The 17613-nt window shown below is 41.7% G+C and overlaps 1 protein-coding gene across 1 annotated transcript in view; it reads left to right on the forward strand.

The window, feature by feature from the left end:
• Nucleotides 1-17613, forward strand: part of flncb (filamin C, gamma b (actin binding protein 280)) — a 61442-nt gene that overhangs the window by 36624 nt on the left and 7205 nt on the right. Inside the window, exons 22-41 of the mRNA XM_062443591.1 lie at nucleotides 861-1458; nucleotides 3073-3246; nucleotides 5488-5650; nucleotides 5751-5911; nucleotides 6074-6241; nucleotides 6605-6728; nucleotides 6807-6963; nucleotides 9013-9202; nucleotides 9289-9312; nucleotides 9530-9777; nucleotides 10589-10681; nucleotides 12227-12326; nucleotides 13235-13375; nucleotides 13535-13663; nucleotides 13913-14086; nucleotides 14799-14960; nucleotides 15132-15335; nucleotides 15417-15569; nucleotides 15686-15808; nucleotides 15976-16221. Coding sequence (XP_062299575.1) covers nucleotides 861-1458; nucleotides 3073-3246; nucleotides 5488-5650; nucleotides 5751-5911; nucleotides 6074-6241; nucleotides 6605-6728; nucleotides 6807-6963; nucleotides 9013-9202; nucleotides 9289-9312; nucleotides 9530-9777; nucleotides 10589-10681; nucleotides 12227-12326; nucleotides 13235-13375; nucleotides 13535-13663; nucleotides 13913-14086; nucleotides 14799-14960; nucleotides 15132-15335; nucleotides 15417-15569; nucleotides 15686-15808; nucleotides 15976-16221 — 3532 coding nt within the window. The remainder of the gene's footprint in view (nucleotides 1-860; nucleotides 1459-3072; nucleotides 3247-5487; nucleotides 5651-5750; nucleotides 5912-6073; nucleotides 6242-6604; nucleotides 6729-6806; nucleotides 6964-9012; nucleotides 9203-9288; nucleotides 9313-9529; nucleotides 9778-10588; nucleotides 10682-12226; nucleotides 12327-13234; nucleotides 13376-13534; nucleotides 13664-13912; nucleotides 14087-14798; nucleotides 14961-15131; nucleotides 15336-15416; nucleotides 15570-15685; nucleotides 15809-15975; nucleotides 16222-17613) is intronic.

Below are 17613 nucleotides of genomic sequence, written 5' to 3' on the forward strand. Positions count from 1 at the left end.
AAATTAGGGCATCGTTTTAATGTTATTTGGCAGCTAGGATAGCAATGTGATGAAGTCTTTCTACCCAGCTGTGTTTTGATGAGTAAATACTAGGGATGCACCGAAAATTCGGCCACCGAAAATCTTTTATCACCGAAACAACACGGCCGAAACAGCTAACTAAAGAGATCAGCTCCTCTGATGCATCTGTAGCAGACGTTATTCCTTTAATTGCAGCACTAAAGTGTAGTACACTCTAATAGTCTGTCAGCACACGTTTCACTGAGATCTATTTGGATCCTCTGCACTTCATTGCGACTGTACTTGATCCGCGTTATAAAGATCATTACCTGGATCAGGTGGGATTAAAGCAGCGCGCACCAGAAATGATCCGGGCTGCGATGGATGCGGAGAACCCGCTTAGAGACGGAGAAGCGCACAGCACAGTAGAAGGTGTGTGTGTATGTGTGACTATAAATGCAGCGCGTGTGAGAGTAAAGGTGCTTATAGCTCTGTGTTGCTGCTTATTAGACCTACACCGATCACAACCCTCCACCAAGTGTAACACTAAGTGTTATTTTTAACTTAATTTAATTTTATATTGTGCATTGTTGTAATGTCAGTGCTAAATAAATATTTTCATACTTTTGTAATTGATTTATTCTTTGAATTGCAATGCTTTGATTTTAGTGAGGTTAGTACACAGTCATAGCCATAAATGCAATGGTACTAATAATTGGCATAATAATTTCTTTCGGTGTTTCGGTTTTCGGCCAAGAATTTTCATTTTGGTGCATCCCTAGTAAATACCCTTTATAATTAACCAAACAGCAGACAAATGTAATGGGTTTAAATCCCTAATTAAGCTCTTTTGTGTCCAGGTGCGAGCCTTCGGTCCAGGTCTACAGGGAGGTGTGGTTGGTAAACCGGCCCCCTTTGCCATTGACACAAAGGGAGCAGGGACCGGTGGTTTGGGTCTGACCGTGGAGGGTCCCTGCGAGGCCAAGATCGAGTGCCAGGATAACGGAGACGGGTCCTGCTCCGTGTCCTACCTCCCCACTGAGCCCGGCGAGTACGCCATCAACATTCTGTTTGCGGACCAGCACATCCCAGGTTCCCCCTTCAAGGCAGTAGTGCAGTCAGCGTTCGACCCCAGCAAGGTGACGGCCAGCGGTCCCGGTCTGGAGCGGGGCAAGGTCAACGAGGCCGGGTCCTTCACGGTGGACTGCTCTAAAGCCGGAGAGGCCGAGCTCACCATCGAGATCCTTTCTGAGTCCGGATCCAAAGCTGAAGTCCTCATCCAGAACAACAGCGACGGGACTTATTCCATCACCTACATCCCGCCGCTGCACGGCATGTACACCATCACCATTAAGTACGGCGGCCACGCAGTGCCCAAGTTCCCCGCCCGCCTGCAGGTGGAACCAGCTGTTGATACCAGCGGGGTCAAAGTCTACGGACCAGGAGTGGAACCCAGAGGTGAGGCTGGAGAGATATCATCACAGTTACAGGCTTCTCTTACGGTTAAATACTCAATTTACAAAATAGCGTCACAGGTACAATTCCACCTTAAAAAGAGCTTCAGTGTTCAGATAGAATATTTGCATTGTCAGTTTAAGTTAGTTTGCACTGTAGCGGTGAAATACCATCAAGACTTTAAGAGCTGTTGTTGGTTTACATGCAAATATTAACCCTCCTGTTGTCCACCCGGGTCAAATTGACCCCATCTGTTTTGACTGTTCCTTCTTTCCTTCCTCCCTCACTCCTTCTTTCCTTCCCTTCTTCCTTCTTTCCTTTCCTTACTCCCTTCCTTCCTTCCATCTGTCCTTCCTCCCTTCCATCCTTCTCTCTTTCTTTCCTCCCCCCTCCCTTCCTCCCGTCCTTCTTTCCTCTGTCCTTCTTTCCTTCCTTCCTCCCTTCCTCTTTTCCTTTCTCCCTCCCTCCCTCCCTCCTTCCTTCCTTCCTTCCTTATTTCCTCCGTCCTTCATTCCTTCCTCCCTTCCTTCCTTCCTTCCTTCCTTCCTTCCTTCCTTCCTTCCTTCCTCCCTCCCTCCCTCCTTTCCTTCCTTCTTCCTCCTTTCCTTCCTTCCTCCCTTCCTTCATTCTTCCTTTCTTCCTTCCTCCCTTCCTTCCTTGACTCGAGGACAACAGGAGGGTTAAATAGATGGTGGTGCTTTATCACTGAGCCCCATTTTATCATTTATAGAAACAAACTCCTCAGCAGCAAGTTACAGGCCTTCAATCCTGTAATATCACCTTCATTGAAAAGGCCTCTTTAGGTACAAATGAATGTTTGTTTAATTTTCAGTGCTTTTTTAATCTCATACAGAGCTGCTCAGTTATTTGGTCAATTTAATTCCATTTACTTCAATTTGATTCCAATAACACATCTTGTAAAAAAAGGGTTTAAAATTGATTATTATTGTTGGACTGAACGTGTCGTCTAGCCGAGAATCACACGAAGCCTCACACTGAGAATTTCCAAACTCTCTGCTGTTCTGAGGTCAGTTTTTTTTTAAAGTGTATATTCAGGGTTTGGAGTCTGAACTGTGTGAGTCAGCTCTCAGTGGTTTATTAATTGGCCTCAAAGAATTCTCCAGAGTCAATTATGACAGTTAATAAACTCGCAGCAATACATGTGAGTTCTGTTGACTAAACTTTTCCCATTAGGTTTTTTTCCCTTTAAACTGAAACTACTAGTATTGAGGTTACTAACTGTTATCTGATACCTATATTATACAACTTACACTCGTTTAACAGCTAAACACTTCATTAGTTCCTCGAAAGAATTCCCATAATATTTTGTACAGTGTAGAAATAATTCTACAGACACTCTCTTCCTCCCTTCCTTCCTTCATTCTTCCTTTCTTCCTTCCTTCCTTCCTTCCCCCCAACCTCTATCCCTCCCTCCCTCCCTCCCTCCCTCCCTCCTTTCCTTCCTTCTTCCTCCTTTCCTTCCTTCCTCCCTTCCTTCTTCCTCCCTTCCTTCCTTCCTCCCTTCCTTCTTCCTCCCTTCCTTCCTTCCTTATAATAATAATTGAAAAAATGATTGGCAGTAAAAGTTCTCTTCTGGTTTTCGTCTTCATGCTTCAGGAGTCCTGAGAGAAGTCACCACACATTTCATCGTGGATGCTCGAGCTCACTGCAAGAGCGGCGGCAGTCACGTCAAATCGAGTGTCGCCAATCCGTCGGGCGCCAACACGGACACCTTCATCACGGACAAGGCCGACGGGACCTACAGAGTGGAGTACACGCCGTATGAGGACGGTGAGGAAGTGCTTCAGTCAGCAAACTGCAGGAATCAGTCGTCTGCTGCTGTTTGTGGATGTTTTTTCCAAATCAACACATCATAATGTTAAAATAAATCCCTCTGTGGCCTTAACAAAGCCTCAGTTGTCTCTGCGCCACAGTAAAAGGAAAGAGGCGAAACACTTTAACGAATGATGTCATCGTGTTTACGACTGTTTAAGCAGTGAGCTGCTAATGAGAGATCCTGCTAACAGTGTTTCAGGCACGGTTTCAATTTAAACTAAAGTGTTTCCCGACCATTAGAATCCAAAACACTCAAGTCTGCTTACACTGACAAATGAATCAAGACTTTAAATAAACTGTTTGTGATGCTGCAGATGTCCATTTATATAAATAATGTTGGCAAGGGGAATATATTTACAGTTATAACTGCTGCAGCATGTTAACTTACGTAAGCTAGAATGCCCATGTTATTTTTAAACGTTTAGATTGATATAAACGAGGAAGGGTGCAGTGAAGTTATATTCACAGATCTGCTGAACAGCCTCGTCCTGCATTAGAAAAGTACTCAGTTAAAACAACCAAAGTGCTAATAGAAGAATGTCCAAACATTGAATCTGTTGAAGAAGAAGCCTATAAAGTATATATAATACAGCTAAGACTGTGCTGTTGTGGTTACACATTTAATATAAATGAAATACCAATTTAATTTGTCACTTCATCAGTTTGTGTAGGGATCTCTGGAGTAAAAAGGAACCACCGATACAGAAAGTGAAGTTAATGAATGCCATCAGTCTTTTTTAAATGCTCAGAGCAGCAGAGTGAGGAGGGAGGATATTATTAGCTGCAGCCTCTCTGCTCACAGCAGATGGTTTTCCACTGATAGTAATGTGTGACATGTGGGAGCCCCTTGCATTGTGGGACAGAAATACTCATTCGGCCAGGAATTTTAATGAGAAGTGTCGTCCCACACACACAGATACACTCTTTATGAGTTTGTGACTGGGTTGCTGGTTCAAATCCATGCAAAGCATTGAGGGAAAATGAATAAACATTTAATATTCTTAAAAAGCTGAATGGCAGCAAACAGGCAGCGAACTCAGCAGTGTTAAAAGCTCAGTTAAACCTGTATACCTTTAGCTGACTTTTTCTCTTGATTCTTAACGTATTCCTGTATTAAGTTGTCTATTGTTTTTCGTGTGAAGCACTTTAATTTACATCCATTGTATGAACTGTTATATGAATACATTTTAATAACTTTGTGAATGTGTGTCGGAAAAAGTGAAATGAGGTGTTTTAGCCTTCAGTGGGTCAATGATGCATCACATACACAGCCTCAAAATTGCCTCATCCATTTAGAAAGTGACACAATTAAAAAGTATTAATCTGTACAATAGTTGTGTAAATATAGTGACTGCTTTCCAAACTACAAAATAATACTAGCCTGCTAAAGTAGTATGCTGAGGTAAGTATCTGTTCACTCCATTGCTACCAGGACAATAAGGTTAGTTAGTTCAAGGTGATGTCAGTTATATTTCTGTGATTTGGGGGCTATACAACCTCAAAAAGAGCTTATGTCAAATTGCTACACACAGAGTAGGCCTACACTTCTTTTAAAAGCTGGTTTTGATATTATTTTTCTTAGTTATGCAAAAAAGCAAGTTAAAATACAATGAAAGGACTAGTATCCAACAGATTTACATGCCAACAGGCACATTACAGAAACAGTTAGTTGTTAAGATTTCCAGAAATGAGTAAAAAGCTTTTTAATCCTGTGGGGAGGTTGTGGCTCAGGTAGAGCAGTCGTCCACCAATTGGAAGATCGGCGGTTTGTTTCCCGGCTCTTCCAGTCCGCATGTCAATGTGTCTTTGGGCAAGATACTTAACCCCAAGTTGCTCCTGTTGCTATGCCAACGGTGTATGAATGGTTAGTTTCCTCCTGATGAGTGGTAGCTCCTGCCGTCAGTGTATGAATGTGTGAATGTGACATGCAGTGTAAAAGTGCTTTGAGAGGTCAAAAAGACTAGAAAAGTTCTATCAGTCCATTTACCATTTGATCTTTTTCTTTTTTTCGTGTGTCTGTGATTTTTGTTGTCTTGTCAAAAATGTCTTTGAACTTGGGACCAATTGTTTTGGTCAACTATACACATTTACTCTTCATGTTGGACTCTACAAGAAAACACTGCTAAAACTTATCATGAAGAAATTAATTTAACTTTTCTAATATTTATGGTGACATCTCTCTCTGTCTCGATGTAGGTTTGCATCTGATTGAAGTGTTGTACGATGAGGTTGCGGTGCCGAAGAGTCCGTTCAAGGTGTCGGTGACTGAAGGTTGTGATCCCAGTCGAGTTCGAGCTTATGGTCCAGGTCTGGAGGAAGGACTGGTCAACAAACCGAACCGTTTCACTGTTGAGACCAGGTGATTGATGACGTGACTGGATTCAGTTTTACAGCTGAATGTTTTTAGACAGTTTTGCATTAATTTCAGTCTGTTCGTACTTCTGTTCTTCTCCTCTCAGGGGTGCTGGCACCGGGGGTCTTGGCCTAGCCATTGAGGGTCCATCAGAGGCGAAGATGTCCTGTAAGGACAACAAAGATGGCAGCTGCAGTGTGGAGTACATACCCTTCACCTCTGGAGAGTATGACGTCAACATCACCTTTGGAGGCCTCCCGATCCCAGGTGCTGGATCTAAACCCTCCAATCATGACAAACCATTACAAACCCAGCACCTGATGCTCTGATGTGTGGGGTCAGGTTTAGATTTAGGTAGTTCTTTATCTATTTCAGAAATTTCACAATAACCAAAAAGATTATTTCTGTCCACCTATAAATGTGCTGCAGGAAGTCCGTTTCGGGTCCCAGTGCGAGAACTGGTGGATCCCAGTAAAGTGAAGTGTTCAGGTCCCGGCTTGGGAAGTGGAGTCCGAGCTAATGTCCCTCAGACCTTCACTGTGGACAGCAGCAAGGCTGGCGTGGCCCCTCTGGAGGTCCAGCTCTATGGCCCCTCAGGTGAGAACAGATTAACTAAATGTACTTGACTTTATTTTGTTGATCCTTACCCTGATCTGTCCTTATATAAGTCCAGATGTATGTAGGTACATGTCAGCACTCTGATCCAAAGCACTTACTTGACTAATAGTAGCTTCTGCCATCAGTAAGGAGGGTTCAGACACTGTTGGGCAATCCCACAAGAACTTTGTTTGAACCTTACTGAGACCTTAACTTTATATACTCAGTCCTGATTCTGAACTTTATCACATGCAGTTGAGGACCGACTACATGTTCTTCACTTGGTAACCTCAGTCTTAAAGTCCAAAAACTCAATCTTGCTCTAATAGAACTTCATTTGAAACTCTTCTGATTGATCCTCAGGTGTGGCCGAGCCCGTCAGCATCACTGACAATGGTGACGGTACTCACACGGTCAACTACACTCCTGCCAATGACGGCCCGTACACGGTGTGTGTGAAGTACGCCGACCAGGAGGTTCCTCGCAGGTAAGAACCAAACAGATGAATGTACAGGAAAGTCACGGACGTTCAAGTCAATGTGGTTTAATTTCTCAAACCATTCAGTCCATTTAAGATTAAGACGTTGCCAGCTCACGATGCCAGTAAGGTTCGAGCCAGCGGTCCAGGTCTGAATGCGTCTGGAGTTCCAGCCAGTCTGCCGGTGGAGTTCACCATCGATGCTAGAGACGCAGGAGAGGGACTGCTCACTGTCCAGATACTGGTGAGTCACACCCTGAAGACTAACAAAACTAGTTTTATACGGAAAAGGGTTCAAACCAGCTCTGAATTCAGATTCAGGACATGGCTGTATAGTCTTTGTGTCCATTTGGAGAACTGTAGGGGGCGCACCATCAAAACTTCAAGGATAATCGGAAGTTAACCATGACATAAAATAATACTTCTCTATATTTTCTTTATTTTGATAATTAGTCCAAATACAGCCTCTCCTCCCCCAAAAAAATAATTTTAATATAGCAAACTGATTGTTATAATGACTGCAGGTACTTTTTGCTCTTGAAGTTGAGGACCTGGTCACACCAGAATTTATAATTATGAAATGTTGGTTTATTTCAGGGAATTAGCCACATTCAGTGGGTGATGCTGTAGATCAGAAATCTTCACAGAGATTTCAGACTATTGAGGGAACGTTGAGCAATGCTGCTACTTTTTTTAATCAATTTTTATTTAATTAGGTGATTAAAATAGTTTTGGGATTTGATTAAATGTACTTAGTTACTTTCCACCACTGTTTGCCAACTAGTCCAGAAAGTATTAAAGCTTCCAGCATCACAGGGACTTTCTGGTGTGAGCAGGTGTTAAACCTTTGAGTTCAAAACAGAAACAGAAACGTTTTTATAATCATACAAATATCAAATTCGTACATGAAGTCAGAACTGAATAAAGTACCTTCACATATTCTGTTTCTGTCTTACTGACTCTTTTAACCCCTGATACAAACTCTCCATGTGACTTCCTGTGCCACCCATGAGGCTTGTTGCTGTTGCTGCAGGGTCCGGATGGGTGCAGGCGCGAGGCCTCTGTGTTTGTGGAGGACTGGGGCAGGAGGGTTTGGGAGACTCATATAGTAAAGGGAACCATCCCCTTCCGTATTCTTAAGAGAGGCTGTGTAAGGCCTGCACTGTTTCTTCTCCCACCCCCTCCCTCCTTCACCTCATCTCATGTCTCCCCTCCCCCTCTTGTTACCTTCCTTTAATTACTCTAGTCTAATTAATAATGACTTTCAGAGGGAATCATCGGCCTCCCTGTTAATCTAATACATAAGACAGTTTTGTCAGGGAACACTTTCTTTATTTTGGTGGAAAGTAACTAAAATGTTACAAGGTAGTAAATTAAGTTATCACATTAAACATTTAACTCATGTCTGTGTCTACTGTAAATGCACATATCAATAATTGTAAACTCCACTTGAAAAAAGAGCAGATTTAAATGTTTTACAGTCTACCCCCATCCTCCCCCTCTCTTCCCCTCCCCTCCCCCCTCCTACCTGGTCTACATGTGGACTGACTCCTATTCAGTTTGGCTAATAATGAGCTAACAGGCACATGTGGTTTCCAGTTGTACTAGCGCCCCCCCCCCCCCCCCCCCCATCCATCCCTCCTCTGCTGCAGTGAGTAGAGTTAGATCCTGTGTGACTCATGTAGAGCAGATCAGCTGATCGGGACATGTGAGTGCTGCGAACACCACCGGTCTCAAACCCGAGGTGGACAATGTTCTTCCTTATTTGTGTGTGTGCAAACCAAATATTAGAACATTATCTCCGTCACCAATAAACCTCCATAAATCCACTTAGAAACCAGAGAAAACCTGCCTGAGAGTCTTCACATGTTGAAGTTTTCCTCAGTATGACAGTAATCAGTGATAGTCTGTACGTCTCAGCAGGCAGCATCTTCTAATCTGTGACTCACTACTTTTAATGAAGACGTTTAATTATTATTTTCATTATCAAAAGATCTGCTGATTATCTTCTTGATTGTTTTGTCTATAAAATGTTGGAAAATAGTGAAAAATGTTCCTAAAGATTTCCTAAAACTCACAGTGGCATCTACCAATATCTTCTGTTGTCAAACAAACAAGTCAAGTTATTAACTATTACTATCATGTTTGATTACAAAAAGCTTTAAATTACAATATTTAAGGTCTAAAATACAAACGATGGTACCTGGTAGGAGACCTGTGGTGTTCAGTACTTTAATGCTCAGTAGTTGATGTACGTAAACACGCTTCTCATCTCACATCCGTGTGCTCGCAGGATCCTGAAGGAAAACCAAAGAAGGCGAACATCCGGGACAACCGGGACGGGACGTACACAGTGTCCTACGTTCCCGACATGACGGGACGTTACACCATCACCATCAAGTACGGAGGAGACGAGATCCCGTACTCGCCCTACCGCATCCACGCCATGCCCACCGGAGACGCCAGCAAGTGTCTCGTCACAGGTCAGACTCCGCCCACCACTCCTCTGTCCACCAATCACACAGAAAACCTGAAATCATCTGAAACTTCTCCATTTGTTTTCTTACAGTATCGATCGGAGGACACGGACTGGGTGAGTGAACCTAACCTCTAAATAAACTGAAGCAGTGACAGAAAGTAAATCTGTACATTTACTACAGTATTTTTACTTTGCTGTGTTGGTACTAAAGTAAATGATCTGAGTTCTTATTTCACCACTGCTTCTATCTGCTGACAGCTACATGATAGTCAATTATAAAGATTTATTAACTCTTTATAAATCTGACCTTTTATGGTTTATCATCACTCAGGATCAGGGATCGGTCCGACCATCCAGATCGGAGAGGAGACAGTAATCACTGTTGATGCAAAGGCTGCTGGGAAAGGTAAAGTCACCTGCAAGGTGTCGACCCCTGACGGAGCGGAGCTGGACGTGGACGTGGTGGAGAATGCCGATGGCACGTTTGATATTTACTACACGGCTCCAGAGCCGGGGAAGTACGTCATCACCATCCGGTTTGGAGGGGAACAAATTCCCAACAGCCCGTTCCACGTGGTGGTGAGTGACGACGCAGCGCAGTGATTGGTGGTTCCCAACCTGGAGGTCTGCTCAGGATGATTAACAGGATCACTTTCCTCTAATATTTGCTTTATTATGAATACTTGAACTATAAATCAATATAACTGGAAACAAATCAGTTTTCAGTTGATCGGTTTATTGAAGTGTTACAAGGCAGAAGGGCTGGGAACCATTAGATCAATACTGTAATAAAAAAATAACAACAAATGTTTAACAGCATTATAATTTATTATAAACACATTGTTCAGCTTGGTGTGTTTCTCAACAACACTTTCATGTCTGCCAGTCATGATTCCTTCAATTAATCCTTCATTTATATCTAAAAACATCAAACTGTTGGTTCTTAAATGTAACTTTGTGTTCGTAAATTTAAGGGATTTTTGGTTTATGTGAAATAATTTTAAGTGCAATGAAATTTTAAGAGAATCTTATTCAGACTCCAGATTAAAAAAATTTAAAAAAGATTTAGAAATGATAAATAATAAATAATAATAATGATAATAATCGATTAGTATGTATTGAGGGGTTTTCATGGGTTTTGTCTGGATTAAGGGATTTTAAAGGGCCTTAGTGTTTATTTATTTAAATAATTTATGAGAGAACGTCAGATGTCCACAATACCGTGAGTCTATGTTAGCCAACAAAAAAGTGAAGAAACAGCAGAGACTGTGTTCCTTCTGGCAGACGTGAACAGTGTTGTTACATTAATAATAAGACATATGAGTAGTGTTTGTGCATGCAGTCGTGTGTGTTTGTGTGCTCTCTAAAAGTTGTACCTTCTCCCTGTCAGGCCACTGATACCGTCCCAATAATAGAGGAACCATGTGACAAGCTTCAGTTACAGCAGCCGTACTCTCCCTATGTGGGCTTCTCCCCTCACTGGGTATTCATGTTAAACAGTCGTATCATACTAAATAAACATATTACTGTTCATCTACTGCTCTACAGACCATGTCTGTCCTCTTTTCAGTCTTCATCACTTGAACTGTTGACTGCAGCTTTAACACAGTCAATAACAACCCAGATTCACTTATTGATTTTCTTCCTGCTGCATGATCTGCTCATTTTTACCAACTAACAGCAAACCGCAGCTCTGTGCTCAGTGGTGATTATGGGATGTTAGACATGAATGTGAGATGATTCAACACAAGAGCAGATTTATGAGTTTGGCTGAACAGCAGCTCAGTACAAAGATGTTGAACCTGGAGAGTTTGCGTGGACGTCTCCGGATTGGTGAGGTGATATCTTCAGTTTTTATTTCTGTAAATAGATTAAAGTTTAATATTCCTGCTGCTCAGAGAAAATAGTTCTTTACTGTGTAGATATGATGAAAGACGGGTTGTTGATGTGAGGCACAAACCTAAATTACATTAGTTGTGATTAAGGAAGATTTTATATAGAAAGTTTAGGACAGATGAGTGTTTCATCACAGCTGGTATGTTCTCCATGTGTTGAGGACAGTTGTATCTGAACGAGATGATAAATAACGTAGCTGAGATTTCAGATAAATGTCGATATTCATTATCTGCATTAAGATGTCTAGTTTATGAATATCTGAAGTAATGTGTGCTGACTTTACATGTGACACACATGTTGCTATTTGATGTGATTTTACACATGTAGTTTAATGTTATCATCATTTAACAGATAAATAGAAGTGCTACATTATTATATTGAATGAATAATAGGTGAAAAGTGTCATGCAGTGGTTCAGACCTGGCAGCTCCTGCCTGCGTAGTTTAGTCCGGTTGAATAGGACTGTGGTTGGTTTTCCTCCCTGATGTGATTTGATTGATCTGATTTGGGCTCGTTTCACCAAAATGTGCAGCATACAAGCTGCGACCTGCAACACACAATCATTTAATCGTGTGTTAATTATTTTTATCACATTGAACTTAATAAAAGAAACACTAGACCTGCAACCATGAACAGACATGTGAGACGACTGCAGGACTCATAAAGAGAGACGATGATTTGTGATCTGCTTGTTAACTCTGCTCAAAAATCACTTTCATGAAACAGGCGTCTAAACACAGCAGTCATAGTCAGACCAAAAACAACTGCGCATTATGACACATCTGACCAATGAGAGGCGAGAACGTGTGAAATAAATTGAGCTTAGTTTGGTCCACTGATTCAGAGCAGAACAAACACACTGGAGGTTTAAAAACATCTCAAAGAGCATTAAAGATATTTTTGCTTCTTCAGTTGTGAACTAAAACCTCATCCAGATGTTCTTCTGTAGGTTTAACAGCATCACTTTGTGCAGCTAACATGTATCAGACTGGTTTACATCCTCAGTAGATCAGTGTATCATTTCACTCTCTGTCTTCATCCTGCTGTGATTCCTCCTCCTCCTCCTCCTCTCTCTGGCTTTTCTCCCAGAGTTCCCAGCATGAACACTAACGCTCCTCCTCTCTGGTTTCAGGCCACTGATGATCCCATCAGCCCCGTGGATGGGATGGAGCCCGTGCTTCGCCCTTTCAGTCTGGTCATTCCCTTCACCGTGCAGAAAGGAGAGATCACAGGTGAGTGTGTGTGAGAGTCTTTCTGAGAAACGTTCACAGATGATCTGGGTTAAATGTTGTCAAGATATAACTTGTGTACCATGGATCTGTATAAACGTGTATTAAATCTGAATCTATGTCTGTGTTTTAGGCCTCAGTGTTTTCAATTGAGGTAAAATCTATGACCTGTGGTTCACATGAGCCTGAAGATATTTCACATTTTAATCATAGAGTTTATTTTTGACCAAAGAAAAACATCTTAGCACAGGTCAGTTAACAAGGTTCTTCCAGAGCTTTCAACTCTATTTTATGGTCTTCATTTGTGATATCACATTTTACATTTTGTATTGTGTTTATGGTGATCATTTTGTTGTGAAATGTGTGAATAAAGTCAATTATTTTACTCCAGGAATCAGATTTTGACATTTAAATGTATGTTTATATATATATATGTTGATTTAGTTTTCTTTTTTTTAGAGTTAAACAGCTATATATGAAGAGCAGATTATACAATAAAATAACTATCAGACTACATCAACCAGAAAATACTGGCATGTCTTTCCTACTGCAGCAAAACAGTGATGTCTGTAACCACGGTAACATGCCAGTCAATCATGGATACTTCTTCTTGTTCTTTCAGTTGGACGTTTGAATGATGTTTGTTTTCATTCACAGAGTTTTTTCTTCTCAGTTTAATTCTTAGTTTAAATTCTTGCGTTAACGATGTAATGGAACTTCAGACATTAATTATCGGGTACCAACAAAGTACCAATAAAAGCTGAATCTGGCTGAAGTTTGGGTTCTATTTGTTTACATATTAAGAAGAAAGAAGAAAACAAAATATACACAAACAGGAGAGGCAGGAAGATAAAACACAGAAGCTTTCCTGCAGCTGTTTTCAGTCTTCAGTCTCTGTGTTTGTGCTGCAGGTGAGGTGCGAATGCCCTCCGGTCGAACCGCCTGTCCTCACATCACCGACAACAAGGACGGCACCGTGACCGTCAAATACTCACCAACTGAGCGAGGTCTGCATGAGATGGACATCAAATACGATGGCAACCATATCCCAGGTAACTCCCCCCCTACCCGCCCACACACTCACTTAAACCCCAAAGTGCATTCACATCATGGTTTTATTTGTTTAGTTTTAAAAGTCTTTCTAATCAAACAGTAGAGTATCATCAGCGAACAGTTTGACGTCAGGATGGATCATATGCTTTGCTTCACAGGAAGTCCTCTCCAGTTCTACGTTGATGCCATTAACAGTGGTCATGTGACGGCATACGGTCCCGGTCTGAGCCACGGCACGGTGAACAGACCGGCCATTTTCACTATCGTCACTAAAGACGCTGGAGAAGGTATCGATAACACAACACACTGACTGTTGCATACATTCATCATTGTTTCTTAATTAGTGGGCAAAACTTGTATTTTTAATTTTTTTCCTTTATTGATTTCAGTTTATTTTATATTGTTGTAATTAAATTTTCTGATTAGTTTGAATTTGCTTTTGATGCAAACTTAAAGTTTACTTGTTGTCTTAATAAATTCAGTATAAAAATATTCCTTTAGAAGCAGTTATATTAATTATATTTGTGTCTCTGCAGGCGGTCTGTCTCTGGCTGTGGAAGGTCCCTCTAAAGCAGAGATCAGCTGTAAGGACAACAAAGACGGGACGTGCACCGTGTCCTACATGCCCACCGCACCTGGAGACTACAACATCATCGTCAAGTTTGATGACAAACACATCCCCGGAAGCCCGTTCACCGCCAAGATCACCGGTAATAAACATTTTTGGCGACACACATTTTTAGAAAATTACAACATTACTAAAAAACTGCTGTGATCTGTAATTACTGATCTGTTTCCAGCCCTCCATTTATTATTAAAATACTGTTAATTATGGCTGTTTAGAAGCACTGGGATGTTACTATCTTCATCTCTAAAATGTGTGTCAGATTTTTAAAAAGCAATCAGGTGATGAAACCACTTCCCATAGTCTCAGTTCTCAGAGTGTTTCCTTTTCAGCTCCTACAAACCTTTGGAGTCCCCCAGGGTTCAATGTTGGAACCGTTATTATTTTCATTTTAAGTATTTCTCCTGTCAGTTTATTTTCATGAATGCAGATCTCTCAAGTCTCACCACTGACCGTGAGACACACGCATTTCAAGCAGGGCACACGCTCACACCTGTCATTTCTCACCGCACAGAAATTAATATATTATATACAGAACTGTCCTGAGTTAGCGACCTACCAGCCAATCAGAAAATAGTATTTCTTGTTGCCATGTAAATTCGGAAAAACAGCCCCACACTCCACTTTAATAAACTAAATATGTTTTTCAGTATGTTTTTTTTCCAATACCAAAATTTGAATAAGTAGCTTTTTTGCCACCATATTATTTTACTTTAAAACTATTCTAACATCTCTCTGCACCAAAGCGCTGACACCCTGAGCCGCCTCTTACTGGTTTTGCTATATTTAATCTTCAGGTGACGACTCCATGAGGACGTCCCAGCTGAACGTCGGCACGGCAACAGATGTTTCCTTAAAGATCACAGAGACGGACCTGAGCAGCCTGACGGCGACCATCAGAGCGCCGTCTGGCAACGAGGAGCCGTGCCTGCTGAAGAGGCTTCCCAACAGACACATTGGTTCGTTAGGAGCTCATCAAAATCCCAAGTTGTAGTTTAGACAAGGGAATTTTTTTGGTTTGTTTAGAAGATGTAATTCCTGTTAAATTTAGTCAAACAATACATAACCTCAGCAATAATTTGCAAAGATTTTAAGGAATTCCTAAAGCTGAGGTGTTGCTCTGCTCGCAGGGATCTCGTTCACGCCAAAGGAAGTTGGCGAACATGTGGTGAGTGTGAAGAAGAACGGGAAGCACGTGACTAACAGCCCGTTTAAGATCATGGTGGGTCAGTCGGAGATCGGAGACGCCAGCAAGGTGAAGGTGTACGGTCAGGGCCTGGTCGAGGGACACACCTTCGAGGTTGCCGAGTTCATCGTGGACACCAGGAACGCAGGTACCATCAACTTTATTGTCTGCCAGCTGTTAGCTCATGTCTGATCTCTTTAAACAAATTCACGAGTGTTTCTGTTCTCAGGTTACGGAGGTCTGGGTCTGTCCATCGAGGGTCCCAGTAAAGTGGATATTAACTGTGAGGACGTGGAGGACGGGACGTGTAAAGTCACGTACTGTCCCACTGAACCTGGAAACTACATCATTAACATCAAGTTTGCTGACCAACACGTACCAGGTACAAATCTAACCTGTTTATCTCCTAATATTCACACAAAACAAACATGAAACAGTCCAAAACTCTTGATTTCAGTTCTTCTTCTTCAGCGATGTCTGATGTTTTTGTCCCGACAGGAAGTCCGTTCACGGTGAAGGTGTTTGGCGAGGGCAGGATGAAGGAGAGCATCACCAGGAAGCGTCAGGCTCCCTCCATCGCCACCGTGGGAAGCACCTGCGACCTCAACCTCAAGATACCAGGTGAGCTGTGACATCACGCTGTAGCCTCCAGTTGCTTCATCTGTCCACCCGGCTTCCTCCATTTCCCAGTATGCACTTCACCTCCTCCTCCTCTTCCTCCTCCTCCTCCTCCTCTTCCTCCTCCTCCTTCTCCTCCTCCTCCTCTTCCCTGCTCTTCCTCGCTGTAGGGAACTGGTTTCAGATGGTGTCTGCTCAGGAGCGTCTGACACGGACGTTCACGCGCAGCAGCCATACGTACACACGCACCGAGCGGACGGAGATCAGTAAGACTCGAGCTGGAGAGACGAAGCGGGAGGTCAGAGTGGAGGAGAGCACGCAGGTCGGAGGAGACCCCTTTAGAGACATGTTCGGAGACTTCCTGGGACGAGAGTGTCTGGGAGGGTTCAGCGGCAGCCGACCGCCACTGCAGGAGGGTGTGTGTGTGTGTGAGACATAAGTGTGTGTCTAACTTTTTTAAAGTGTTTTCAGACCTGTGTGTTTGTTCAGATCTTTATCATCCTACAAAAGGAAGCATTTGAGCATCATAAAAACATTGATAACCATAATAATAATAATGATAATAATAATAATAATTAAAGCTGCAAGCAGCGATGACAGACCATCGCTCCCCCCACCCCGAAATAGCGAAATTCGCCACAACGCCACAGCCGGCAGGTTTAATGTAGGCAAAAGATTTTGATAACTTTTCATCTACAATGTGTTAAGATCATAATGACTGAATTTGAAGTCGATCGGATTAAATCTGTACAAGGAATTCATAAACGTCTGATGCCTGGAAATCGCGAAAATTGTGCAAAAATCACAAATTCAATGCAAAATGGCAGAGTTCCTGTTGGAGTTAAGGTATGGGTCCAAGAGACTTTTCTGTGCATCTTTACATGATACATACGTGTACCAAATTTCATTTGTCTATGTCAATCTGCGACAAGGGGTTCCATTTGTTTAACTTTCTAGGGGAGCCATAATACATAAAACATTTTGCCAGATTTGATGTGTGTGCAATTTTTCGAGTTTTGGGGACCCACGTTTAGGGTGCCAAAAATAATTCAAAAAATGCCTAAAAATTATAATCTTAAAAAAGAAAAGATGCAGACTATGGTGAAAAAACAATCATCACATATATTGACAAAAATTGAACTAGTTCAATATTAAAGTTAAAACTAAACTTCAGGCTGAACTCCACAGGTCTGAACCCTGATGCAGGTTTTCAGTGGGTGTGCATGTGTGAGTGTCGTGGTAGAAAAGCTCCGGAAACATCTAACCTCACTGTTTAATCTGTTTTTGATGCATGTCAGTGTCATAATCGGGTTTGACTGAACAGGAATCTGAATTATAATATAGCGCTGTTGCTTATTTTAACAATTCAGAAGGTCAAAGTATTATATTCAGGTTTGATTGTAGAGTTGATCAAATATTAATAAGAAATATGAACTGTTTGTTCCCTGTTACATAAATAGATGTTAGTAAAGTGATATTAAATGTCAAATAGGTGTTAATGATCAATTAAGTGACATTAACTCTAATTATAAAGTTATGACAACCTATAAAATATTATCTTAACAATTACCAGCAATTGTTACCTGCAGTTTTTACTTAGGAGTTTTTTAAGGATCAGGTTACATTAACATTTTCTTCTTAGATGGTTTAGAGGGTCTAACTGTACGTATTTGTTTTCATGTGTTTATTTTTATACCTCGTGCAGGATGCTGTGATGTTTTCTCTTCAAAGTATAATCCACTAAAACTTGACTTCTCTCTAACTTGGTTCAGAAAAGGTTGAGAAAGTGTGCTCACCTCCTTCGTCTC

The sequence above is a fragment of the Scomber scombrus genome, chromosome 22, assembly GCF_963691925.1.
Source record: "Scomber scombrus chromosome 22, fScoSco1.1, whole genome shotgun sequence".
In the NCBI taxonomy this organism is placed as follows: domain Eukaryota; kingdom Metazoa; phylum Chordata; class Actinopteri; order Scombriformes; family Scombridae; genus Scomber; species Scomber scombrus.